General features: G+C 56.4%; 1 protein-coding gene across 4 annotated transcripts in view; it reads right to left on the minus strand.

The window, feature by feature from the left end:
- Positions 1-2,514: 2,514 nt before the first annotated feature.
- The window catches only part of Mob2 (MOB kinase activator 2), a 62,060-nt gene continuing 37,317 nt past the window's right edge, over positions 2,515-27,257 (minus strand). For 3 of the 4 annotated variants that reach the window (XM_047519633.1, XM_047519631.1, XM_047519632.1), the window contains exons 2-5: positions 10,028-10,188; positions 9,742-9,835; positions 4,030-4,154; positions 2,515-3,538 (exon numbers count right to left, since the gene is read on the minus strand). In XM_047519633.1, coding sequence (XP_047375589.1) covers positions 3,228-3,538; positions 4,030-4,154; positions 9,742-9,835; positions 10,028-10,188 — 691 coding nt within the window. In that variant the 3' untranslated portion in view covers positions 2,515-3,227. Of the gene's footprint in view, positions 3,539-4,029; positions 4,155-9,741; positions 9,836-10,027; positions 10,189-16,596; positions 16,753-27,257 lie in introns of those variants that run through there. The other variant, XM_047519630.1, reaches the window with a different exon arrangement.

Raw genomic sequence — 27,257 nt, forward strand, 5'->3', positions numbered from 1 at the left:
GTGGAGATGACCGAAGGTGTCTACCAGCACACACTTAGTATCTTCAAGAGCCCTCGGTGTGAGTGCACTCTGACCTCTCCACCTTTCTGAGGTGCTACGAAAGCTCAGCCTTTCCCTGAGTGAATCCTCTGCCACTCGCCCGCCCGGCTGGCGAGAGCTCCCTGCTGCTCAAAGCTGTCCCCATGGCCTCCTCCCGCTTAAGCTGCACGAGCAGCAGGATGGGGCTTGCTGCGTGCAGGTCCTGCTTTCCACAACACGCAGCACGGCTCGGCGGCACCTGCTGCACCACAGGCTCCTTGCTAGCTCCACTCACAGGACAATCGCAGAAACTCCGTCTCCTCAGAGATGAGCTTGACCCTTCTCTGCCACATCCCTGACTCTGCCAGCCACCTGCCCAGGGACTCGGTCTTCCCATCTCTGCCCACTGCCCAGTCCCACAGCCACTTTCACAGTTCTAGGTATTTGTTACAGCAGTGCCTCACTCCTGGGACCAAGAACTGCCTTCATTTGCCAGCAGCTGAGTGGCTTAAGACCAATTTGTCACCTTATAGTTCTGCGAGCCAGAATACGAGTCTTGTCAGGCTAAGATCGGGTTTACAATCAGCATGGCTGGTTCCTTCTGGAGGCTCCTGGGGACAGCTCATCTCCCCTCCCAGCTTCCAGAGGCCCTGGGCTGTGCTGCTCCCCCCGCCCCCCCACCGACAGCGGCCTCCTTCACGGGGAAGGATGCTCATGATGCCCGGGGCACACTGGGCCCACCCAAGTCTCTGGCCTCAAGGTCAGCCAGTCAGGAACTGACGCCCCTGCAGCGTTCACCACTGGCTACGTAAGCACTGACTGCGTGACGCAGGTTCTAGCAATCAGGTCGTGGACTCTGAGGAGAAAATCGTTCCACCTTCCAGGACAAACTTAAGGGCACCCACTGGGATTCAGCCTGGGCTCTGCCATCCTGCAATGCAGGGAGAACCAAGGGACCCTGCATGCAGGCAGGGAAGACATGGTAGAGGCAGGAAGGCTTCCCCAAGGCCCCGGAGGTGGCCGGGACACCGTGGGCCTTGCAGCCAGAGCCATCAGGTGGCCAAGAGCACATGGCACTGTCCAATCACCCTCAGAAGAAGCAGGAGACATCCCCAAAGGGCTGACTGTAGCCTCATCCAGCTGCCCCTCCCCTCCCAGGTGATGTGTGGCCAGGAGTCCTACAGTGCCCCAAGAGTCAGGACGACATGCATCCCGGACACTTGCCTGCGGCTGTCCTGTGATCCCTATGGAGACGTGTCACCCCTCCATCCCAGTCCCCACCCCAGCCAGTCACAGAACCCAGACACTCCCCACCAGCAGGCTCCTCCACCTCCACCAGCCCCCACCAGGGAGCCAGGTCAGTTCCTAAACATGCTGACCCAAGCTGCAGGTCACATCTCCCCACAGAGCTCAGCCCAGAGCCCAGCCCCCACACCTCCTGCCCTGGGAGCTGACAAGAGGGCATCCCTGCGAGGCCAGGCTCCTCCCTGCTCGTGCCATCCCTCCCCTGGGAGCCCCACGGCACCCTAGCCAGCGCAGACCCTAGCCAAGGTGCCTGAGCTAGCCCCCACAGTCAAGTTCTACGACAGGAGACATGCTGGGCATCACCCAGGGTGGGAGTCCCAGGGGGCTCCATCCCTGGGACTGAGTCAGCAGGCTTGGTGTTGGTCTAAAGAAACCCCAGCTGACCCACTGTGCAGCTGATGATGAAAGAGACAGGGCAGGGCCCATGTGGGGAGGCAGTGGGGCCAGGCTGTGAAGACCCTGGGTGTCCCTCGACTTTCTGGGGACCCTTGGGGCTATCAGGTTGGGGGCAGCTCTCCAGGGTGGGAGAAGGAGAGACTGTCCCCAGCAAGCAACAAGGAAGCCGCTGCCAAGGTCCAGAGAGCAGGCAGGTGGGGCTGGCCCCGGTAGCGGTAGGGAGCTGAAAAGACCCCCATGGGAAGCAGAGAGGGAGGGCTCTGGCCACAGTGCAGGGAGGTGGAGGAAGGGCCTGTCAGGCACAGGCATGTTGTGCAGGCTGAGCTGCAGGGCCTGCCGGAACCCAGGTGGGCCAGCAACTGAGGGGCATATGCAGAGGTTGAACCTTCCACAGGGGCAGCCGTCCTCAGTCACCAGGCACAGTAGGCCTCCAATGGGGTGGGCCAAGGTCCTGAGGTCTGTGCTGGCCAGGCCGTGCCCCTGCACGGGCTCTCTCCCTTGCCCACTAGGTTTCCAGACCAGCTCCAGGCCGCAGCTCAGGCCCCTGACCCTGCTTCCTCCCTCGGCCCTCTCACGTCTACATCCCTGAGCCCACAGCCCCAGCCAGAATGGCCCTGCAGTGGAGTGCGGGAGTTGACCCTCAGACAACCGCAGTCACACGAGAGGGTGCCTGTCCCTGCACGAGGGTGACACAGAAGGCAATGTGGTCCCGGCAACTGGCACTGCTCCTGGACACGGGCAGGGCTGCCCACTCTGAAGGGGAGCGACCAGGCTGAGGACACACAAGGCTCTGACCTGAGAGGATTCTTTTTATTAGGACTGCACAGATGAACTCAAGCGGCTCTCTGCCTTCTGCTGACAGCTGCACCTCCCAGCAGGGCCTGAGCCCTCTTCTGGCTCCGCCCCGGTACCTGCACACGGCAGGCCCCCCTGCATCAGGGAGGCAGCAGGAAGGGATGACGGCAGCAAGCAGCAGGCGGGCACCCTTGCAGATCACCCCAGGCCTCCCACAGCCGGCTCTGCTCAGAGCCATCCGAAGCCAGGATCCCAGCAAGGGCAGAGGAGGGGCGCGGGGAGGGGGTCTCTGTAAAAGTGAGCCCCACCCCCAAACAGAGCAGAAACTCAGGTATGCAGGCCAAGCCCTCTTGGAGGGGATCCACCTACCACGAGGTGTTTCTTCCCAAGCAGTGGAGTCCCCTAAGGAGGGGCAAGGGGAGGGCAGGGGCCACAGGGAAGACCCAAGGGAGGAACACCCTACAGAAGACTCAGCCCTCAGTCCAATAAATGCTTATTGAATGCATGAATGAATCCAAGGCTCTCCGCCACCCACGGCACTCATCATCCAACAGGGGGCAGGAAGTGCGCGGCCCAGCAGCACGTCTGTGAAGCCCACACTCGGGCAGCCTGGGGCCTCAGACCTCACCACCAACGTGCCTGGGCACGTGTGCGCACACGCAGACCCACGGTTGTCTCTTTGCACATGTGCACCCCTGTCCGGCCCTCGGGGCTCATCTCTCCTTCACGTGGTTCTGTGCCCCCGGGGCCCCGCTGCTGGTCCCATCCCCTCCACCACCGCCCCCACCGGGGCCGCTGCACAGCACCTCGGTGAGGTCGTCCAGGACGGCGGTCTCTTTGGGGTCAAGCAGGTTGAACTCCCTGGCGAAGAGGATGAAGTGGACATAGAGTGTGTTCAAGTGTCCGTGCAGCTCGAGTGCCAGGGTCTCCTTGAAGTGGGCCCAGTAGATGTGGCCCAGCACATGGAACAGGTACTTGCAGATCTTCTTCACCAGGGACTCGAAGGAGCTGGGGAATTCTCTGCCTAGGGGGAGGCTGGGTGTCACAGGCCTGCGAGAGGCCAGCCTGGAGCACACACACCTGCTGCCACTCCCTGGCCCTGACGTCCACCAGGGCAGTCCCTGAGACGGCAGAAATGGCAGGGGCTCAAGCGACACTCAGTCCCAGCCCTCCCCGAAATGCATGTGTCTGGAGTGGGGGTGCCAGCTGCGTCATGCAGGCCACCCCATGCCACCTGACGGGCACTCCAGGGCTCTCCACGGGGCCAGGAAGGGGGCGAGTGGCAAGCGCAGGGCACTTCCTGCCACCAGGCATTGTCCCTCTGGCAGTGCAGGGCCATGTCCAGGTCCTTCTTAAGGCCTGCACTCACCTTGCTGGGCTGAGACCTGCCGCAGACGCTGCCTCTCTCCACAGCCCAGTCCCTCCTGTGGCAGGCCACCCAGCGGCTGGCCCACGCCCCCGGTCCCCAGCCCCGGGAGGAGCCCCTGCTGGCCCTGGGTAGGCTGAGAGACGCACCGTATTTTGTGGGGAAGACATCCTCGTCGGTCACCAGCTTCTGCACAGAGCTCATGACGAAGTCGACGTACTGGGGCGCCGTGCACTTCACCTTCTTGCCCCGCTCGTCATGCCAGCAGTACTGCCTGCGGGCAGAGACCAGTCAGGGCGCCCGCCAGCAGCTCCCGGAGAGCTGGGCTCAGGTTTGGCGACTGAACACACACACATGGAGAACCCACGCGCTGGCTTCAAGTTTACTGTTGAAGTGGCGTGTCATTTTATATTGCTTGGATTCCATCTCTGCCGGGAGGCAGCCTGGGACTGAGGATCTGCCAGGAGGCCCAGACCCTGGGTAGTGTCCTTCCCCCACTGCCAAAAGTTGCATCCTCCCCAGTCAGTGGCCTGACCCCTGGACACCCGCCCCAAGCCCCGCCCCAGCCTGAGCATGGGGCCAGTCCTCGTGTGACTGCTAGCCCAAGGAGGCCACTGCCTGCAGCAAGGACATGCAGGTGTACGCCACCCACACCTGCAGCCACACTCCCATTCCACACCTGGGGGCCATGCTGTCCACTGCACCTGGCTGCCCGGGCACCTCTCTGAGAGCAGGGCCCAGTGAGGGAAGTACACAGGCCTCTCACTGGGCACCAGTCATGGGGACAGATCAGGGTTGTCACTGCTGAGATGGGGTCCCCGTACACATGGCCCGCAGTCCGCTCATCCGCTCACCAGCTGGGGGCACTTGAGGACCATGCTGCTGTGGACACTCCTGAATGGGTTTGTGTGGACACAGTGTTCACTTCTCTAGGGCAGATGCCCAGGAAGGAATCATGGTCACAGTCAGCATGTGCTTCCTCCATGAGCACCTGCCAAGCCACTGTGCAGGTGGCTGCAGAGCTGTCTCCTCAGGCTCATGTCCTCCAAGCACCTGGCACCTGCACTGTGTGCCACATGTGCAGCAAGACCTCATCCTGGCTGGTCTGCACCTCTGACTGCTCCTGGCGGGCAGGAGCTGTGCTGAGCCCTTTACCCAAGGTGTCATGGCTGTGTTCCCAAGCCTGGGAGCTCTTCTGGGCTGGGAACACTGTCCTTCCAGCTGTGCACAGCTCCCAATCACTGGTGCACCATGGTCTCCCACCCTGCAGTTTCTTTTCTTTCTAGGAGAAGTCCCTGGCATGAACTTTCCCACCAGTGGACAGAGCTCTGGTGTCAAGTCCACAAACTCTCCTAAGTGCCCTGTGTTCTCTGAGGACGTGTAAGGACCAGGTGGTGTTCTGTTCCTTTCTCCTGAGTTCTGCAGCTGCAGTGGTTGAAAAACTATCCCTGTTGCTGAATTTCCTTGGCACCTTGTCAGTATCAGGAGGCCAGTGAGTTTCTGTCCCCTGGCCAACACCACTCCGTCTTAACTCTGTGGTTTTGAAGTAAATCCTAACCCTGGGGACCCCACCGACTCCACTCTAGTTTTGGAATCGCAGCTGTCCTAGTTACTGTGCCCATCCACGCACATTTCAGAATCAGCTGGACCACAGTTGCAGACCCTGCTGGGTTGCACTGACCTAAAAGGACTGCCTGCGGGGAAACTCACACCCTCGGCAGGCTGGCGCGTGAGCAGGTCCCTCCACCCATGCAGGCCGCCTGTGATCTGCGTCTGCCGTTTGTTCTCCACAGGCACAGACCCCGCAAACACCAAGTTCACACCTTGGAACAGCATGTTTTGGGAGCTGCTGTGGGAGTTACTGCATGATTCAGGTTCTAATTGTGCATCGCTAGCACACAAAGCTGTTGGTTTGTTTTGCCTGCTGACCTGACTGAATTTATTTTTTTTTTGCTTGAAACTTGAGGTTTTCATGATCGTGTTTTGCACAAGTGTGGACCTTTTATCTCATCTCCTCTTGCGGATTCAGGAGAGCTGTGAAGCACCCTGTGCTGTGTGACTCACGGGAGGAAGATGTTCTGCAGTACGCCTCACTGCCTCCTGGCGTCTGATGGGCGGCAGCCCTCCTGTCCCTCCCACCCAGCACTCGTCCCCCTCAGCTGTCTTGCCTGGGGTGCATCAATTCTACTGACCTTTTCCAGCACCACATTTTGGTTTCAGTGACTTCCCCTGTTGTTTTCCTGAGTCAATTCTGGTGATTTCTGCTCTTATTATTTCTTTTCCTCTGCTCAATTTGGGTTGATTTTGCTTTTTCTAGTTCCTAAGACTGAAGCTTACAGATTTGAGATCTTCCTTCTTTTTCTGAAATAAGCACTAGGTTCTATGAATCTCCCACTCAGCCTTGCTTTGGCTGGCTAGGTCCCACCAATTCTAGTATTTTGTATTCAGTTTAAATAGCTTCTACTTTCCCAGAGACTTCCTGCCTGACTTTGAAGTGTCCGTGGATCTGCCTGTCATCTGTTACTGATTTCTGGTTTCCCTGCACTGTGCTTGGACAACTTCCTTAGCATGACTAGAGTCTTTAGGACATGTGGAGGGCTCTCCTGTGGCAAGGATGTCATCTACTTTGGTGGGCCCCCTGTGAACTTGAAGCTGCCCAGACTGGAGTGTCCTCAAACTTGCTGCAGGCTGCACTCCTGAAGCTGAGAGGAGGCTGGGATCCCCGTGTGGGTGCCCTGGTCTCTCCTGCAGCTCTGTCTGCTGCAGGGAGCCTGGGACCATCATTTCTGCTCGTGGAGTGGACCCTTCTCCAGCATGCGATCTTCACCCCACCTGCTGCCTTGCTGTCTCTGTTGGTCTGAACACAGCCACTTCAGCTGCTCTCTAGGTGGTCTCCTCAGCCTGTCCCCTTACTCTGCATCCCTTACTATGCACCTACCTCCTGACATCACCACATTTAAAGTGGCTGGGCACAGTGGTGCATCCCTGTAATCCCGGCAACTCAGGAAGCTGAGGCAGGAGGATCACAAGTTCTGGGCCAGTCTCAGTGACTTAACCAGGCCCTCAGCAACTTCAGGGAGACCAGCTCTCAAAATAAGAAATAAAAAGCAGTGGGGCTGAGGCTCCATGAGACAGCACCCTTGGTTCAATCCCCAGCACCAAAAAATTACAGTGACACCATGGTCTGAATGTGTGTCCCCCAAATCCATGTGCTGAAGCCTCAGTCCATGGTGACAGTGTTGGAAGTGGGGCCTCTGGGAGGTGACCAAGCCCCTGCGAGGGGACCTGTGCTCTCATAAAAGGCCGAGAGCCAATCACAAGAAGGCGCCATCTAGGACCCAGGACATCCTCAAAGGTATCAGATCTCTGCCCCTTGATCTGGAATTCTTGCCCAGAGCTGAGGAGCAAACACTTGTATGTTTAGGAGCTGTCCATCTTCAGCACTCGTCACAGCAGCTGGACAGAGACCCAGGCCACAGGGTCTGCCCTCACTGGGCAGGTCTGCGGCCACTGCATGCCCAGACTTCCTTCCCAGTCAGGGATGTGGACTTTGGAGCGGCCCTTCCCTCCTTCACACTTGTGAAGTGATGAAGCTTTCCTGGTTCCCCAGGTCCATGCCACTGCCCTCTCCTCTGCCTGAGTCAGCATCAGCCAAGTCTGCACACTGCTTCACAGCTCAGTCCTTTGGGGCTCATCCTGCTCCTTGAATCCAGAGGTCTGTCTCTGTGAGAAACTCCTAGTCATGATCTCTGCACGTCTTAATCCACCTTCTCTCTTCCCCCTCAGATCCCAACACTAGCAGTGGGTCAGGTGCCAGTAGGATGAAGAGCTGCCCAACCTGGCATATGCCCTCCCATGATCCAGGCATAACGGCTGGCCTTGAGGACAGCAAGGGGCTCTGTGGATCCCTAACCAACTCCCTTTTCCTTTCAAACTAGTTTAAGTTTCCATTCCTTGGTCTCAAAAGGTTCCTAGGAGGGGATTACAGGAATATTAATTAATATACAACAAATTCATTGAGCAGGTTACACGCAAGAACAGGGAGGAGAGCTTCAGCTGCTCTGGCCCTATAAGGCACACTGGACACGGTAGAGGGCATTCCTAGAGGTCAGTCAGTCCCACACTAAACTCTGCATGCTTTCACGAGGCTTGAGAAGACTGGACCCCATGCCACAGGGCACAGGGGTGCAGAGAAGCTGGGGAGGTGCTGCTAGTCTGCACAGGGCGCCCTGGACACTGCCTGGCGGGCAGGCATCCTCCTCAGCCAGGCTGGACACACATTTTTAAGAGCTGCCCTCACCTACCATCAGGGTCTGTCATGGGGATGGTCCCTCAGAGGCCAGCTCTGCCCCACTGGTGCCAAGCCTGCTCTCAGTAGACTGAAAGGAACTGTGCCATCCTCCCCAGGTGATGCCCAGCTGGAATACCTGATTCTCCTGGGCAAACAGAGTGTGGAAAGTCAGCTGCTGTCTGCACCCAAAGACAGAGCTGCAACCCGCCAGGGCCATGTAACCAGGCCCAGACAAGCTGAGGCCCGGGAGCCACCTGCCACCTACAGTGCTGAGGCTTCTGGTGGGCTCAGCTTTGTCTAGGGACTTCTTCCTATGATGGGAGCCCGGATAGCTGTATACTTAGGCAGGAGGGCTTTCAGGACAGCACATGTGCACACACACTCACATGTGTCCACCCGTCCTGAGCTGCAGCATCCTGAGGACAAGGAGACATCAGAAACACCATTTGACCAGCTATCCCACTCCTTGGTATATACCCAAAGGACTTAAAATCAGCATACCTCAGTGATGCCACATCAATGTTTACAGAAGCTCAATTCACAATAGCTAAGCTACAGAACCAGCCTAGGTACTCTTCAAAGAAAATGTGGTACATATAACAATGCAATATTATTCAGCCATGAAGAAGAATGAAATTATGGTATTTGTTGGTAAGTAGATGGAACTGGAGACTATCATGCTAAATGAAATAAGCCAATCCCAAAAAACCAAAGGCCGAATGTTCTCTCTGATATGCGGATGCTAACACACAATGGGGTGGGTAATAGAAGTTCATTGGATTAGATGAAGGGGAATGGAGGGAGGGGAGCGGGGATGGGGATAGGAAAGATGGGAGAATGAGTGGGATGTCACTTCCCTATGTTTGTACATGAATACAAAACCAGTGAAACTCCACTTCACGCACAACCACAGGAATGGGATCCTCATTAGAATAAGCCATACTCCATGTATGTATAACACAGTCAAAATACACTCTGCTGCATGTATATCTAAAAAGAATAACACAGTACCAACAAAACCTTCTGAACCTCACTGCACCAGCCCCAGGCTAAGCCTGCTGAGCTGGCCTTCTGGCCCTGGCCACTCCCAACCCCAGCAAAGCACTGGCAGCACCTCCTACCCCAAGTGCAGGCATGGAGCCTCAGGGACACCGCCTACTGTGGAGCTGAACATGTACACGCTTCCAGAAGAGGGCAGAAGAGGGTGCCCAGCCCCCACAAAACCAGTCTGCTCACCGCAGTCCTGGAGCCCCACTCAGGACACGGAGGGCTCTGAAAAGGGACCCTTGTGGTGCTCTGCAGCCTCAGGGAGCCACACCTGGGTGCTCCCTTTGGAAACCTCCCTGCCTATTAGCCTCAGCAACTCCTGGCACCTCCTGTACCCCAACAGGGCCCCTCACAGCTGGGCCAATGGCTCCTCAGGGACAGGATGGTGTGGAAGAATGCCCAGCCTGGGACTCTGCAGGGGCTCCAGGTGTGGACCAAGTTTGAGAAGCCAAGAGCCTGGGCAGAAAGGCAGCAACGCCCAGCCCAAGCCTCCCGGGAGGGGCTGTGCCAGGCCATCACTCACGTGTTACAAACAGCCATTGTCTGACATGTCTCTCCTGTGCAGAACTCCGAGATTGTGCTATACTGTAGGTTGACGTGGTGGAAAAATGTCGTTGCTGGAAGAGACGGAAAGGGCAGGTGAGAACACCCCTGCTTCCGGTGGATGTGTGCAGGGCCGCACCTTCCCCACACCCTCCCCAGCAGATGGGTCGCTGAGACCAGCTTGGGCACACTCAAGAACACACAAGGAGGGAGGAGGGGCCAGCCCTCCCCACATCACTGTGGCCCTCCCGCTGGCCTGCACGCACTGTTGCTGGCCAGCCACTCGTTGAGGTCGATCTCCCGGGGCAGCACCACGAGCTCCTTGAACTCAAAGTCAGTGATTCTGGACTTGGTGTGTTCTGGCTCCAGGTACACCTTCTTCTCCTCTGCAGCCGGCTTCTTGCCGTTGGGCTTTGCTTTAGACTTCCTGCCAACAGAAAGGACGGTGTGGTCACCACGTGCCCCGCTGGACCCAGACCACACAGGGCCTCAAGGAGGGATCGGCCTGTGGCAGTGGGGTAAGCTGCCAACACCTAAGCCTGCAGAGGGAAGCCAACCCCTCTGACAGAGCCCAGCAGGACCGGAAGCTACACGGTTCCAGGTGGGAAGCTGTCCGACATGGTGCCTGCCCTGGACCCCATCCTCAGGGGGTTTTGGCCTGGCTTGCAGGCGCATCAGGCCTCTTGACTGGCTGGAGGCAGGACCCCAGGACAGGCAAGTGGTAGCCACCTGAGCACAGGCTGCCCTTCTGGGGGTGTGACCACAACTCTGGTCTACACTGTGGGCCTGTGGGGCCACTCTCGTGAGTCTAGGTCCCTCCGCAGGCAATCTCACTGTGCCTGTGTTCCCTGGAGACACATGCACTGAGCCTGTGTCTCCCTGTCTCACTGTGTGTTCACATTGAGGCTCCAGGGCAGAACATAGCTCAGGGGTGGGGCAACCTTACCCCAGGTGACAGGAGCCCTGCTGCTGGGCACCCCAAGAGCATAGAGGCATCCTTCATTCATTTCTTTCTTTTTTTTTAAATATATTTTTAGTTGTTGATGGAACTGTATTTGTATTTATTTGTTTATATGTAGTGCTGAGAATTGAACCCAAAGCCTCACACGTACCAGGCAAACGCTCCACCACTGAGCGGCAATCCCAGCCCCATCCTTCCTGGCAGCCAATGGACAGCAAGCACAGGAGACAGCCTCTCCCTGAGTTCTCACTGATGCGCTCAGCTGGGACACTCCCACCTGCTACCCTGCATCGAGTCCACTGGAAGACCCTGCAGGGTGCCCACAGGTCAAAGTAAGGTAGAGGTGGTGTGGAAGCCCAGCCTCCTCTAGGACCCTCCGGGACTCCTCATTGAGCTTCTCCCCCAAAAGACCTTTTCTATGAAATTGTCCTGCTATGTTAACACACAGTGCGCTTGTCATGGCTATTTTAAAGTGAATAAATATATCTTTTAAAAATGTCTTGTTTTCATTTGAACTGGGTAAACAGCTCCCAAGCCACAATGCAGAGCATGCTCAGGTCCTGCAGACGGTCACCTCCTCCAGTCCAGCTGTTCCAGTAAGTGCTGCAGCAGCAGTGAGCCTGCACATGAGGCCCTTCCACCCACCAGCCTCTTAAGAGGCACTGAGACGGGTGCTCCCACCAGAGTGCCCTGGTGGCTGGGAATGCCTGGCCCGAGTTCTCTGAGACTAGGCCAGTCAGGAGACTCATCTGACAGTCTCTGTGTCATGTGGCAAAGTCTGCACTGGGCACAAACGTGCCTAGGAGTAGAGAGCTTTCACTTGAAGCCTCCACACTGAATTCCCAAAGCGGCTGCTGAAGGGGCAGCAGATGCTCCCGTCAGCCCACCAGCCTCGCCCCGCAGACTCCTGTCATAAGGCCTTTTGATGCCTCCTGACATTAAGATGTGGCAGGCAGGAGTGCCTCCCAATGGCCTCCAAGGACCTCGGTGGCGCCAGCGAGGGACCAGGCTGCAATCCACTGGCTGTGCCTGTAGGAGGCTCTCTGACATCTTAGTCTCCCAATGGGCTCCTAGGAGCAATGCCTGAGAGCCTGCAGGGAACATCTCTAGCTTGGTCTCATCTGAACAACTGAATTCTTCAGTGGTCAACAGGATTTTGAAAAAAACAGTTAGTCAATATTGTCATGAAGCCTTGTGACCAAAAGAGGCCACCTGAGGAGGGCTGTCTGGGAGTGCTGAGGCTCCACTGGACAGATGAAGGGACAAGGGTAGGCACCCAGTTTCCCTGCCCCCAGTGATGCCGCCTGCTGCAAGGAGCACAAGTGCTGAGCAGGGGGCCAAAGTGGGTCAGAGAAGTCAGCTAGGAGGACCGTCCCCGGAGGGGCCTCCTTGGGAGTACGCCCTGCTCCATGGGGTGGGGTGGGGGCGCTGGGAGAGCTGCTGAGCCACCTTGGGGAAGAAGAGTGTGCTAAAACGTGAGCACAGTGGAGAGGCAGGGGAGGCGAAGGTGGCCCTGGCCTTGGCCCCAGCATGCCCCTCCAGGTTGCGGGTGCCCAGGAAGGAAAGAAGGCACAATCCTGACCCTGGCTTCTCCCAAGGTGGACAGCTAGCTGCTGCCCCTGGCTGTCCAAGTAGAGATTAGTCAGGTGGGGCGTGTGCTGGGCACTTGCCTTCCTGCCCATCTCGAGCACAAGGCACTGATGCCAGCCAGGGCACTCGGTGCTGGGAGGTAACCTGGCCTGCTCTGTGCCTGTCCTCCAACAGCCATGGGAGGCCACAAGGGAGGCAAAAGGTCTTTGAAACCCTCTGACCATGTCCTATTTTTTCCCTTGTATTTTGAAAGGCTGCTGATGGTTTATTTAAGAGAAAGAGGAAGAAAAACACTCCCTGAATGCCAAGGAAATGTTTTCCTTTTGGCATCTCAAGGCAGATCTTCGCCTTAAAAGGCGACTGTGCTTAGCCTCCGGGGCAGAGCTGGGAGTGGCCAGAGCCAGGCAGGGGACAGGACAGGGCTCTGGGGCTCTGGACACACAGCGAACTCTGTCAGAGAGTGGTGGGGGTCTGCTGGGCGGAGGCGCAGTGTGCATGCACCACTCTGCAGCCACCTTGAGGCTCCTGGCAGGAGTTCTTGGGCCCACAGCTCTGGCCTGGCATAGTAGCTCCCAGGCTTTCCCAGAGCTACTGACAGGGACAGGCCCCAAGAGGCGCTCTGCAGAGATCCTCAGGACACTTCCACTTCCTGTCCCCAACACTTCTCTGATCCCTGCTATTTGGCCCCAGTGGAGTTGAGTTCACGCAAACAAAAAGCTGAGCCCAGCCTGGAATACAATGCTGGGCACGTGGGCCCTTCTTAGGAGGCACTCAAGCTCCACACCAGCAGGGTGGATTCTCTCAGGATCCGGGGCCTAGTCCCCACTGCCACCAAACTGACCTCCATCTCCTACGTACCTTGCTCTGCGGGCAAGTTCCACCTGAGCCAGTGACACAAGTTGAGCCCAGCTCCCAATGGGGGGCCATAATTGCATGGCAAGATGGGCTGCAGTGGGGCCAGGCTGCCACCAGGCTGCCACCAGTCTCTTGCTCTGTCCCCTTAAGAGCTGCAGGGAGTGGGATGGGACAAGGCAGAGGTGCCAGAAGGAACCAGTGGTCTCAGGCCTTTGGCAGGGGCACCTCGGGGAGGCTGCCCTAGGAATAGCATCCTGTCCTCACACCTCGAACACTTTATAGAGGCTGGGACACGCCCCAGAGCCAAGGCCAGCCTCCACCTGGGTTCTCAGAGGGGTCAGATAAGGGCAGTGCCTGCCTGGAGGCCTGGCCCCCCAGGCGGAGCCACAGAGGCTGTGGGCCATGGCTGGAGGGCAGCGAGCATGTCCATGTTGGGCACCGGCACTTGCTTACTTCCTCCAGGACCCGCCCTTCCAACAAGCAGGCAGATGCAACGCCACGTCCCCAGAGCTCTTCAGTTTCACTGTCCCTATCACCCCAGCCCAGCGGGGGGAGGTCCCCAGAGCCCAGTGCACTTTGGGACAACTCTCCTGGATCCCCATCACAGGGCTCACCTGGTCCTGTGGGGCAGGACCAAGGGGACACATAGGGTCCAACCTCTGCCTGAGGAAGGACCTTGTAAGTATGGATGGAGGGGACTCCACAGGACAAACACACCCCATTCCAACTTTCCTTCCTTCCCTGGAGGGGTCCTAGCTAGGTCCCCTGACCCAGCCCCGGCTGCTCTGTTCTGGGTGGTCCTGGCAGACAGGAGACTCCCAAACCCCACAGTGGGCTGAGGCTGGACCCTCTAGCCAGTGCCGCCCTCTGCAGACATGCCTCGACCCCACCGGAGTCACCTTCTGCCTGCCCCCATGCACTTGCCGGGCACTGCCGCTCGTCCTCCCTGCTGCTGCCAGGGTCTGTATGCCCCCCGACTCACAGCACCAGGCGTACGTGGCAAACCTCCCCTGACCCTCTAAGACCCCATCAAAGGTCACCCCGATTTCTGACAGCCACTGGCCTGCGCGGTGCTCCCAGCTTCCTGCCCTGGCATGCACTGCCACCACTGGGGGGCACCATCGCAGGCATGCCCACTCGCCAGGAGCAACGGGAGCTTGCAGGTTCTAAAAACAAAATGAATCTTCATGGCGTCTGTGACAGGTAGGGGCTGGGGGTTGCCAGCACAGAGCAAGTGCAGCTAGAGCAGCACAGGGCAGGGGTGGGTGCAGGAGCAGCTGGGTCTGGCACTACCCCTCGCCCTGTGCTGGGCTGCCTTAGCTAGGCCTCTCTGAGCCCCACCCTGCCTTCCTAGGCCTCTGCCAGTGTCAGGACAGCAAGGTTCCCCAGGAGACAAGCACAGGTGATTTGGGGGAATGCTTGTGGGAAGCCAAGAGAGGGTGGAGACTGAGGGGGACGGCAGCGACCTAGGAGGCTGGGGATGGCAGGGATCAGGTCAAGGAAGTCCCTTACGGGGCATTTCAAGAAAGGAGGAGCTGGGTAGGGGGTGGGCTCAAGCCTCAGGAGGGAAAGTGGGCAGGCCTTGCCTTCCCAAACCCACTGCTCAACCCCTCCCACACTGTGGGGGCAGGGGTGGGCACGAGGGGCTGGGAGTGCAAGTTCTGGAGCTCGGCCCAAGAAACAGCACTGTTAGAGGAAGCCAAGTGGACGGCACGGTGTGGGACATCTCCAGAGGCCTGTACTCTCAGTGGACAAGTGCCAGCTGAAAAAGGCGAGGCCCCAGAGACGGCTTCCCTACCATCAGGCCAGGTAGACCAGCCTTCCCTTGAGGAACCAGCATTCCCAGGCTCTCCTGATACCCCAACAGCAAGAACAGACAGGACAGATGTCCACCAGAAGGGTGCCCATCTCCTACCCAGCCTCCCTAGGTCTCAGGGGGCCTGAAAACGGTCTCCAACACCAGGAGGCACCCCACACACCTGGACAGTGTTGTCGCAGGCCTCCCCAGGTCCTCCCAGCCCCACCCGACTCCTCCCTGCACCTGCACCTGCCAAAGGGACACACGAGCTCTCTTCTAGGAGAAACTATGGCCCCCAGGCAGGTGTGCCATTACGTCAGGGCTGTGAGCTTACTGCGTCTGGACACAGCATGAGACCCACTCCTGGAGACACCCAGACAACAGAGAGGGCAGAGCCCTCAGCCAAGTGTCCAGGAGAACAGGCGCCCCACCCACATGCAGCCAGTGCTCAAGTGTGCAGTGCTGCACACCCTGCCTTAGGGAGGCTCCTGGCTGAGTTGCCCCCTTCCAAGGGGCCTCCCTGACTTCTGCCATGGCTTCCCCGGTGGCTGGGACTCCTGCAGCCAGGCTATGACAAAGCCGCTCTATCCCCCCTGGAGCTGACCTGGCGTCTGCTCCCCACTACACACATACGGACATTCGTGTGCATGGTCTTCCAGAATGCACTGATCCAGACTGGACTAATGATGTCACCAACTCGCCCACATGTTTCCAGAATCTCACGTCTTCACATTAAAGTCAGACGGCTCAGTTCTCTAGTTTCCACGTAGGCCCACTGTGAAGCCCCCCTGCCATGGCGGACCAGTGGTCATGCTGCAGCCAAGAGAAGGGCTGGCAGTGCCTGGAGACAGCAGGACACACGGGAGCCATGTGCCCAAGAACTCTGGCCATTTCCTAATGGACACCACCAGCAGGCTCTGCCCCTCAAAGTCTCACCAGGAACGAGTTTTGAACCCTGTTTCACTGGTTACAATGAAGTCCACCTTGGAAAGTCTGCTTTCATTTTCAATGATGACCGGCCCAGAGACTGGCATGGCTGCAGGGAAATCCAACACATCCTAGCACAGCCCCAGGCACCTGGAAATCACAGCCAGGCGCAAAGTGCACACCAACACACTTACACACTAACACACACGTGTGCCCACGTACCAGGTAGGTCAGAGGCAGAAAACTCTCAGAAATGACACTTTGGGCAATAACCCTTCAGCAGCCAACCTCCCACGAGACACCTGGGGTGCCCCACATCACTCCTCTGGACCTGGACACCAAAGAACAGGCTGTGGGGTCACTCCTGCTTCGGACAGCCCAAGTCCCTCCCAGTTACTGGCAGGAACAACAGGCTAGACACACCTGCTGGTGGTGAGAGGCACCTGCTATACAGGAACATCTGGAGGGGACCAGGCAGAAGTCAGATGTCCTAAGTCCTGAGAGACTGAGTCAGTACGGTGGGCACTAGGGAAAGGCTCCCCACAGGGCAGCAGGAAGTGCAGGCAGTTAAGAGGAACCTTGCGGGGTAGGCCGTTCTGGCCGCAGATCCTCATCCATCCCACAGGGACTCCCCGCTGCTTTGCCTGGAAGGAGCTGAGGCCAGACCAGCTACCCCAGAAGGACCTCTGTGGGAAGGTGGTTACCTGAGCACTCTGCTGACTGCCTGAAGTACCATTTTGCAGCGGAGTCCAGTTTTGGGGGGCTGGTTGAGCAGAGCTCGGTCTGCGGGGAGACTGCAGTGATCTCTGAGCATGGTGTGGGAGAGCCGGGGCTGGGAAGAAAAGTAGGGCCCAGGCCTGCTGCTCCGGGCTCCCTCCCTCGGAAGTGCCCTCCGCCCTCGCTCTGGGCCAATGAGGAGGCCTGCAGAAACAAACAGTTGTTCCCTCAACAGAGCAAAGGGCCGCCAGGGCCGGCCAAATGGGAAACAGGGAGGGCCTGAATTGCCTTTTCAGAGTTATGCAGAGCTGGCTGGCAAGGCGGGGCCAAGGAAGACCAGAGGAGAGGACAGGGCAGTCCTCAATCATAGCCAAGGGCCCTCCGATGCCACCTAAGGTTGATGCAGCCTAAGCCTGTTCCCTGCCCAGCTGAGCCAAGCCAAGAAACCAGCAGGCAGGTGGGGACCCTCCAGCAAGACTCAAGCCAGGGACAGAAAGGCCAGTGAATTCATCTGCAGAGTGAACATGAGACACTCACTCTAGGTCTTTGGGTCAGACAGACTGGCTCCTGAGGTGTCTGGAGGGCACTACTCCTGCAACAGTGGATGGTCAGCTGAGGCCACCACTGAGGGCCAGAAACTGACAGAAAGTCCAGGGTGCTTTCCTACTGGGGCTTGAGAAGTTGCAAGGCCAAGGCCTCTTAATGGCTAGTCTGCGCACAGGAGACCACCAAGGCCTAAAAACCATGTACCTGGGGGTGGTTCTTCCACCCACTCTCAGACTGGACCCCACGGAGCCACGATGTGGTCAACATGGGCTCACGGCAGCTCCACCCACTGAACCCAGACACCCTGCCTGCCTCCCAATGAGCAGAGCCCCTCCATGGCAGGTGGCAGGTGGGATCAGGCTGACAGTATACAGAGTCACCTGGAAAGCAGCAGAGGGATGTAAGGGAGGGAGGCTCACAACCCAATAGCCAAGAGAGCTCTGTCCCGTGATGCCTGCACTTCCCTGCAGAGCGAGCACGCAGAAGTGGCGCACACAGACCCAGCCTAGCACTGCCCAGGAGCCACGGGGAGGACTTCCCTGGCTGGCTCCCCTTCCCCAACAGGTGGCAGCAGTCTCCCAGGCCATGGTTCCATTCTCCCAGTCAGGCCACCAACAGCCACAAGAGCAGCCTGGGAAGGCACAGAGCCACAAATCGTGCACTCAGGAGGCTTCTCTCTGTCTAGTGTGGGCAGCCAGGTCCCGTGATGCCAGTGGTCCAGGCACCACACTCGTGCCAGCCTGTTTGCCAAGGCAGCACCACTGACAGTGAGAGGAGCCATGAGACAGGCACCAGGGGATGCCCATATGGCAAAAGGGGGCTGGTGGGAGACCAGGAGGTGCATGATGTGGACTTGGAGCCAGCAGGGGGCAGAGCCTGCACAGAAGAGAGAGCAGACAGGCAGCCTGGGGTGGGCTCAGGAGGGGTGACTGAGGCACATGGGTTGGTGAACAGCAGACGCTGTTGTGAAGGGGGTGGTGGGGGGAGACAGTGGGCCGAGGGGGAAGCAGGACAAAGCATGGGTAAGGGGGCATCCATCCAGAGTCAAGCATACCGGACTAGAGAATGAACACAGGGTGAGGAGCACGGGACGCCCTAAAGTATCAGGTGCAGCCAAGTGCCACAGCAGCTCCTGAGGGCAGTAGCCAGGGTGTACAGGTACTGCTAGAAGGTCCCTGTTTCTCCCTGAGGGGACAGAGCAGGAACTGTCACCCACCCAAGCTGGGCAACTAGAGGGCCTTGCTGAGAAGACAGACACACCTGGCCACGAGGGGCTGTGCAGGCACTGGTGTGGCCTGGCTTTTCGCCTTAGAAAAAGAGCAGCCCCAGGACCCTCAGGGCAAAGCCAGCCAAGGAGAAGGCTGGACGAAAGCCCACTGGATGAGCAGGGTGGGGCAGGACACACAGAGCCATGAGCCTGCATGTGTGCAAGTATTTTATTTGTAATGAGCTTATAGTTTCAGAATAGATTTAGGTTTACAGAAAATTTGCAAAGATAGGACAGAATCCCCAGTTAACCCCTTATATCAGGATGGTGCATTTGTTGACAATGAATGAGTCAATAATACATTGTTACTAGCTAAAATCAAAGTTGATACATTGTTACTCGCTAAGCCCACCTTGGACTCATTCCCTCTCACTTCCCTCTGGACCTTCTGTCCCAGCACCCACCTGACATGTGGTCCTGCCTCCAGGGCTCCTCTTGGCTACCATAGTTCATTTTTGATTGACGACCTGAGTGGTTTTGAGGGGCTGGTCAGGGTCCCCGAGCTGGACTTGTCTGGCATTTTCTCAGAGCTAGACCAGGGCTGTGGTTTAGGGAGGAGGACCCCAGAGGAAAACCACCCTTCTCGACAGCCCATGCAGGGTCCCCTCTGTGAACACTTAGCACTGTGAGGCTGCCCTGGCCCTGGCCAAGGTGCACCTGTTAGGTCTCTACTGTACAGCAACTCTTCCCTTCCAGGAAGGAGGCAGCTCTGGAGGGCCACAGGTAAGGGTGGGAGTCACCCCTCACCTCCATGAGGGCAGAGCATTCACCTGACTTTCTTGGCGTTCTCCCCATGTAACAACTGGCCTGCGTGTGGAGGCACAGGCTGGTCTCACACTCGTGAGGTGCAATGTTCCTTAGTTCTGTGAATCCAGCCCTCCAGCCCTGGCTGCTGGGAGCTGTCCAGCTGGTCCCTGCACTCTGTCCCTGTGTGTGGTTTGGGCCCTTCCTCACTCTCTGGCAGTACAAGAAGCACAGGCTGGATCTGGACGCTCCCTGTCCCAGCCCTGATACCAGCCCCTTCTCAGGGGAGTCCTGGTTCCTTCACTGCAGAAGAGTAAAACCTGAGATCTGAGCAGGGTGTGTGGTGGGTGTAGTTTCCAGGCACTCACCACAGCATGGAGCCGCGCGTGTGTGTGCACCTGCTGAACCTCCATCTGTGAGTGAACGCCTGCACCTACTGTGTGCTAACCCAGAGGCTCGCCCTGATGTCCCTAGCTCAGGTCCATCACCACGAGGGCCATTTCAAACTGCCCCCCAGGAGGAGCCACCTGGGGGGCCACCTGCTTTCCAATCGTGGTGTAAAACAAGAGGTGGGCTTGAAAGCTGTGGAGGCAGCAAGCACCAGACCACACCTCACTCAGGCATGGGACAGCCTGGCTGCTCCAGCGCTTAGGAGATGTTCCAGTTCATATTTGAAGAAAGGGCTTAAAACCAATGACCAACATGACTACCTTAAGAAGCTAAGGAAGTAACGTGTGGTGGCCACACCTGTCACTGAGCAACTAGGAAGGCTGAGGCAGGAGGATGGCAAGTCCAAGGCCAGCCTCAGTAACTTAGTGAGAACTGTCTCAAAATCAAATTTTAAAAGGGCTGGGGAATTTAACTTTGAGGTAGAGCACTTGTCTGGAATGCGAGAAGTCCTAGATTCAATTCTCAGTTCAAAAAATAAAAAGCAGCAGCAGCCACCACTGAGGAAAATATGCATGTCAAATACAAAGTAAGCGAGAGGAAACACAAAGAGCAGAAACCCATGAAGCAACAATGAAGAATCACACTCAAAGTTAGCCCTTGACCACTGCAGAGAGCCAGTGCATATCCCAGCTAGAGAGGTGGAGCAAGGGAGAGGCTGGACAGGCCATGACTCCCACATCAGATATGCATGAACCCTACAGACAATAAGGGGTAACAAACAATCTGATGCTGACAGAAAACGGTATGCAGTGGAGGCCCGCATAGACCGTGACCAGGACCAACATGGGAAGGAGTAGAAGGGTCAACTTTATCACTAAACACCTTCCTGCGATGCAAAAGGTGGATGCAGGTATCTGCTGAACAAAGCCTGCAAACTGCGTAACGAAGGGACGCACACTCTCAGCAAGTAGAGGACCAGCGTGACCTGCGGGCAAAGGGCATCACCAGATGAGCTGCAGAGCACAGATGTGAGAGAGAGAGAGAGAGAAAGAGAGAGAGAGAGAGAGAGAGAGAGAGAGAGAGAGAGAGGGAGGCAGGGCTGGAGGGTGTTGGTTATGCCTGATGGTACTCAGTTTTCTCAACACTGTTTATTAAAAAGACACTATCTTTTCCAGTAGAGTGATTTCACTCCTCTGTTAAAGTCCAGTTGAGCACATAAGTGTGGTCCATCCTGGAACACTATTCTGTGAATCCGTCTGTTGAGTTTTGAATGCGATAGTCATAGATGGGTCTTGAAATGGGTGCGAGTCCTTCCATGTGGCTCTCCTTTCGCTAGAATGGCTGATTACTCTGGGTCCGTTTACATTTCCATGTACACTGCAGAATCCTGTTAATTTCTAAATAAGTAAAATAAACTGTGTTGGATTCTGGTGGGGGCGTGCTGAATCTGCGTTGGATTGGGAAGGCTGACATCTTAACAATATTGAGTCTTCCAGTCTGTGACAATGGTAGTTTTGCTCATTGCATAGGTCTTTAACTTCTGTCAGCATTGCTTTGTGCTTTTCAGTGAGAGGCTTTGTACAGTTTTGTTGAAATTGCTCCTATATTAAAAAGTCCAACTGGAAGTAAGACTCTTGTATGCTTCATTCTGTTTGCAGACCCCCACAACGGACACCAGCAGGCCGACCAGCAGCACGCCAAAACCACAGTGCAGCAGGACCCGGCCACATCTGGGACCAGCCTGCGTAACTACCACAGTGGTGAAAGAGAAAACAAAATACGACCATTGCATTTCTACTAAAAATAAATAAAACACAGTGCAGAAGGACTGCATGGCAAAATATTCAAGCTGACTTTTGGCAAACCAGGAATAGAGAGAATGTTCTCAACTGACCAAGGGCACCCACAGAAACGCCAAGCTGACACCAAAGGCATGGCTGAAAGGCGGGCCCTCCTTGGGTCAGGCAAGGCAAGGGCTCACGCCCCCTCACACAGCACTGTGCTGGTGGTCCCAGCCCCACAGGAGGAAAGCAGCAGAGAAAGCCCTGCACCCTGGAAAGGAAAAGGTGGGCATGCCTATGACGGAAACACCCAGGGAAACCGCACACCTGCTAGAGCTAGCCAGGACATCCAGTAAACCACAGGAAGCCAGGCCAGTGTGGAATGACATTCACAGGAAGCTCCTAACAGCAGCAAACAGAATGAAGCATACAAGAGTCTTACTTCCAGTTGGACTTTTTAATATAGGAGCAATTTCAACAAAACTGTACAAAGCCTCTCACTGAAAAGCACAAAGCAATGCTGACAGAAGTTAAAGACCTATGCAATGAGCAAAACTACCATTGTCACAGACTGGAAGACTCAATATTGTTAAGATGTCAGCCTTCCCAATCCAACGCAGATTCAGCACGCCCCCACCAGAATCCAACACAGTTTATTTTACTTATTTAGAAATTAACAGGATTCTGCAGTGTACATGGAAATGTAAACGGACCCAGAGTAATCAGCCATTCTAGCGAAAGGAGAGCCACATGGAAGAACTCGCACCCATTTCAAGACCCATCTATGACTATCGCATTCAAAACTCAATAGACGAATTCACAGAATAGTGTTCCAGGATGGACCACACTTATGTGCTCAACTGGACTTTAACAGAGGAGTGAAATCACTCTACCGGAAAAGATAGTGTCTTTTTAATAAACAGTGTTGAGAAAACTGAGTACCATCAGGCATAACCAACACCCTCCAGCCCTGCCTCTCTCTCTCTCTCTCTCTCTCTCTCTCTCTCTCTCTCTCTCTCTCTCTCTCTCTCACACACACACACACACACACACACACACACACGCTTGAGTCAGAGGCTGTGCTGCAGCTCAGCAAGCACCTTACCACGCTCAAGAGTGGGCAAAGCTTGTGTTAAATACACCTCACCAAAATTGACACACTATACACTTCTATTCCAAACACTGTTAAAAAATGAACAGGCAAGAGCTAGGATGTGGCTCAGGGGCAGAGACCTTGACTAGCATGTGCAAGGCCTGGGCTCCATCCCCAGCACCACAGATAAATAAATATTCAAACAAACAGCCTTACTACAACACTTAAAAACACAAACAGGCAAGCCACAGGTTGCATGTATTTAACGCATTCTATCTGGACTACGTAAACTCAACGATAAAAAACCCAATTTGAAGGACAAAAGACAGAAAAGACACTTCACAAACAAAGACACTGGTAGAGCCAGAGAGTGCTCCTCATGGTACCTGGGTGTTGGGGAAGTGCAAGTTCCACCCACAATGAGATGCCAACGGAGACTCACAGGAAGGCTCCAGACCTGGAATACTTCACCTCAGTGAGAGGCAGAGCAACCAGAGCGCTCACACACTGCTGGCAGGGGAAGGACATGGCTTAACTATTTTTGGAACCAGCTGGCAGCCTCTTTTAAAGTCAAACACACCTCTGTGAGCCACTGCCTCCAAGGCTCAGCACCTACCCAGAGAAATGAAACATCTACCCACACAGAGACCAGGGAGTGAAGCACCCCAGATGTCTGAGGCCAGGGGACAGCTGGAGAGGCTGTCGTACTTCACAGGGTACCACTACTCGGCCAGCACACCCCCAGGAAGGCATAGTCCATGGCTCAGCCACACACACATCACGTGCAGTGAAGGCACCAGCAGCAAGAGCAGGTCCTCCAACAGAGGCCACCTCTCCAAGAGAGCAGGGCAGGGAGACCCCGGGTCAAGCTGAAGGCACCCAGAGGCTCTGGGGGTGAAGGGATGCCTGTGTCTCCCAGGCACGGCTGCAGGGGAACCCAGTCACAAGACTCACTGAGCAAGGCTTGCAACCTGTGACAGTTGTCCTTTGTACTCAGTGCCAGGGGTTTAAAAAAAAAAGAAGTCTGTATAAAGGAAGGAGAGAAGGCAGGGCTGAAAGGCCACACATCAAACACCAGCAACCTATGCAGGACACTCCAATAAACTCACTGGACTGGACAGTGAAAAAGTCCTTTGACAAACAGATCACTCAAGTAGGCGAAGGAAACCATACCTTCCCAAGGCTGTGGAATGCTCTGCATGAGGACACTACTGCCATAGACTGACACGGGCCCTGACCCGAGTTTCTCTACTGAGTCCCAAAGCCCAGGTGTGATGGCATAGCAGGCTGCTGGGAGGTGATTAGGGCTGGACCATTGTGTCAGAGGGATTGGTCCTCCTGAGGCACCAGTGGCCTAATGAGAATGATGAGAAGAGGAAGATTCCAGGCAGAGGCCAGCAAGTTGCAAACACCCTGGAACAGCACCAGCTGTTCACACACTCCTACAGAGAGGACACCACCACCCCCGTAGCTGTCCTGCCTTCAGAAAAAGACCTGAACACCAAGACCCCATCCAGAGCTAGGTGCCCACAGGAGGAGCAGGCCGGGTTCCCACAGGCAAGACAAGCCGGTCTCTCCACAGAGCAAATGCAGAGAGGTCAAGAGTAGGACAGAGATGGTGGGACAAGGGATGAAGGGATGAAGCTCCGGGCCTGGCCAACAGCATGTGCCCAGCTCACCTGCTGTCCGACACTCCACCCCAGCCAGCACATGCTGGGGCCTCGGGGCTGGCTGAAGGAGGTACTGGATTCTCTGTGCTGTTTTCACAACTTCTTGTGAGCTTAGGATCACTCAAAAGCGTCAAGCTAAACAGCAGAGATTCCCAGAGCCTGTCGACCAACCACAGGGCATGAACCTTGTCTGAACACACTAGGAGGGGCAGGAACGAGACACTCGGATGGCGCTGGATGCCCCAGGTCCATCAGGAGTGGCTCTCCAGCGAGGAAGAGCACCTCCGCCTGCATGTACAAGTGGAGATACAGCAGAAGAGCCAGGCACAGCCAGAGTCTGCTTCAAAAGTGTGGGCGGGGAGGACCCACGACTGCGCTGGGTGGGCACCTAGAAATGGCACACGCAGTCCCCTACCCCTAACCCCAGTCCTTCAGAGAGAGAGGCCTCCCTGACCACCCTCTCCTAGCTCATCCTCAATGGCAATTTTCCTTAACAGCAGAGCTACCAAAGCTGGGCAACTCAGAGTCCCACCCCAAGGCAGACACCAGGGCACCCAGAGGCAGCAAGGTGAGCCCTGCCCCACGGCTGCAGTGCAGACATGGCTGTGGCCCAGCACCTCAGGGTTACCATGCTTTGCCAAGTACACATGCAGCTTGCCCTGGGTGGCTCCAGGTACCAAGCCCGGCTCTGGGGACATAGTCACCAGTGCCAGTGTACATTCTCTATAAAGGCATGGGTGTCTGTGGCCAGTCAGCCTGTAGGAGGTGGGGCAATGGTGACCCCCCATGGCAACCCAGGACTCCGAAGAAACCCCCAGACACTCCTCTGTACCCACCCCCCTGAAACTAGGCAGCTAGAAACAGCAGGGTCAAAACCCACATGCAGGGCAGCTGGCACAGACAGCCCTCAAGAGCACCCCACAGCCTTCTGTCCAGAGGACAGGCCTCCTCTGTGCTCTTCAGCACACAGCGCCTGGTGTCCAGGAAGGCTGAGCACACCTGACCTTCAGTGAAATAACAAATCACAGCAGCACACCCAAGCCAGCCCGGCCAACTCCCTGCCCAGTGTCCACTGAGTGTTCAGGAAGCCGTCAATGTCCACAGAAACGTCCCCTCTTCCCTCCCCCAGAAGCTCCTGCTGGGTGTAAACCTGAGGTGGGGCACTCAGGTGACAGGCAGCAGGTTCTAAGTCCCCTAGGCACCCAGCGAGATAAGAACGCACATGCTCTGGAGATCTGGCAGGAGGGCCAGCCAGGCACAGAAGTGAGCTTTCTGCACCTCCTGTCCATTTTTTTTTTTTTTTTTTTTGGTGCTGGGGATCGAACCCAGGGCCTTGTGCTTACAAGGCAAGCACTCTACCAACTGAGCTATCTCCCCAGCCCCCCTCCTGTCCATTTTTAAGAGAAAGTCAAGATTATAGCTGCTGATGACTATGACAATGCCTTAGAATGACACGAAATCTCCAGGCAGTGAGGAGGACGTGATCAACTGTCAAAACCCCAAGGTTGAGCAGTGCATCTCTTCACAGCAGCGAGACACTCACGCAGTCCCTGCACGTCCCAGCCTGCATGGAGCCCTGCCTCCCTGCCCACTTGACTCCAGCAGGGTCTGGAAAGGACAGCTCCAGCTTCAGTCTTGCACCTAGGCAGTGGCGCAGGCTTGCTCTCAGGGCAGCATGGAAGCCAGGCTGGTCCACCAGCTCTGGGCAGTGTGATCTCTGGACAGACAGCTGGGGTGCAGCTGCATAGCAGGGGTACCCAACAGCTCTGCATGGGATTGCCACTAAAGGAATAAATGGAAACTGGAATCTGAACATGAAGTAGCTTTTCCTTGCCACCAAGGAGCCCCTGCCCTGTGTTCACATGTCAAAGAGGGCAAGTGATGTCTGTGGCATCTATCCCAGTGCACCTAACCTTGCTGATCTCAGGGCTGAGGGGCCAGGCATGGCTAGGACTTGGATGGGACAGGGATGGAGGCAGATTCCAAACCAAGTGAGTGGCAAGAACAGCTTTCAACAGAACAAAACAGAGGCCATCTACTGCCATTGGAGCCACAGGGACCAGGATTTATCTTCCACCTGAAACAATATTCCACTGGGCAAAACACGTGAAACGGCAGTCCTCAAGACCCTGGATGGACATCAGGCAACAAGGTACAATGGCCCCTGTAAGAGGGGAGCCACACAGTGCCCTCAGTGCCCCATCTCCTGCCTGATGGAGTCTGCATAGCAAGGACACCCCGTGGAGTCCAGTGTGCCTGAGTTGAGAGACACGCTGGGGGTCTGGGGAGGGCACAGTGCTAGAAGTCCCAGGGTCTTCTCTTCTTCTGAGAGAAGCTGCCAAGAGCCCACCAAGTCTTCAGCCAAGTACCACCTACAGTGTAAGGAAGACGCGGAGGTGAGCAGAGCCACCTGAAGAGCAGGGACACCCTGCAGGTCCACACTGTACGTTCGCAGAATGTCAAGTAAACCCACTGGAGATTTAAAAGAAAAGTCACTTCCATGGTCCCTCCTCACTGAGCACCTACGTGACTCCATGATGTCCTGTGAGGTGTCCACTGGCCTCTCACATTTGGCCAACCCCTCCAGGCCAGAGACCCGCTCTGTCCTCCCAGTTGCTCGGGAGTCCTTCCTGGTGCCCCTCATGGGCTTCACATCCCATCCACTGATGGACCCTGATGGTTCGGTCAACAAAACACACCAGGATCAATCTTTCCCTCATGTCCCTGAGCCAGGCACCCATGGGCTCTCAGTGACCAGAGCAGTAGGAAGTGTTCCCTGCTTCCTCTCTTCCCAGGTTTTCAGAATGACCCTTGCAAACTTAACTTCAATCTCATCCTTCTGCTCAGAAACCCCCACGGCCCCCAGGTCTTGCAGAGAACAAGCCTAAGTCCTAGCGGTGGCCTGGACTGCCCTTCAGATCCCCACCTCTGTGTTCTCACCCATCCCCCAGATCTTGCTGCAGCCACACCAGTCTCTGCGATTCTCAAAGCACCTGAGGGTGCTCTGGCTGGGCCTTTCTTCCTCAGATATCCCACAGTCCTCTGGCTCACAGCCGTCACCCACCCCATCCTGCCCTTTGCCCTGCACTCCACAGACTGGCATGCTGTCCTGTTAGGATGGAGAGCTCTAAGACAGGGCCCTCATGTCCACCATATT

The sequence above is a fragment of the Sciurus carolinensis genome, chromosome 11 (assembly GCF_902686445.1).
Source record: "Sciurus carolinensis chromosome 11, mSciCar1.2, whole genome shotgun sequence".
NCBI lineage: Eukaryota > Metazoa > Chordata > Mammalia > Rodentia > Sciuridae > Sciurus > Sciurus carolinensis.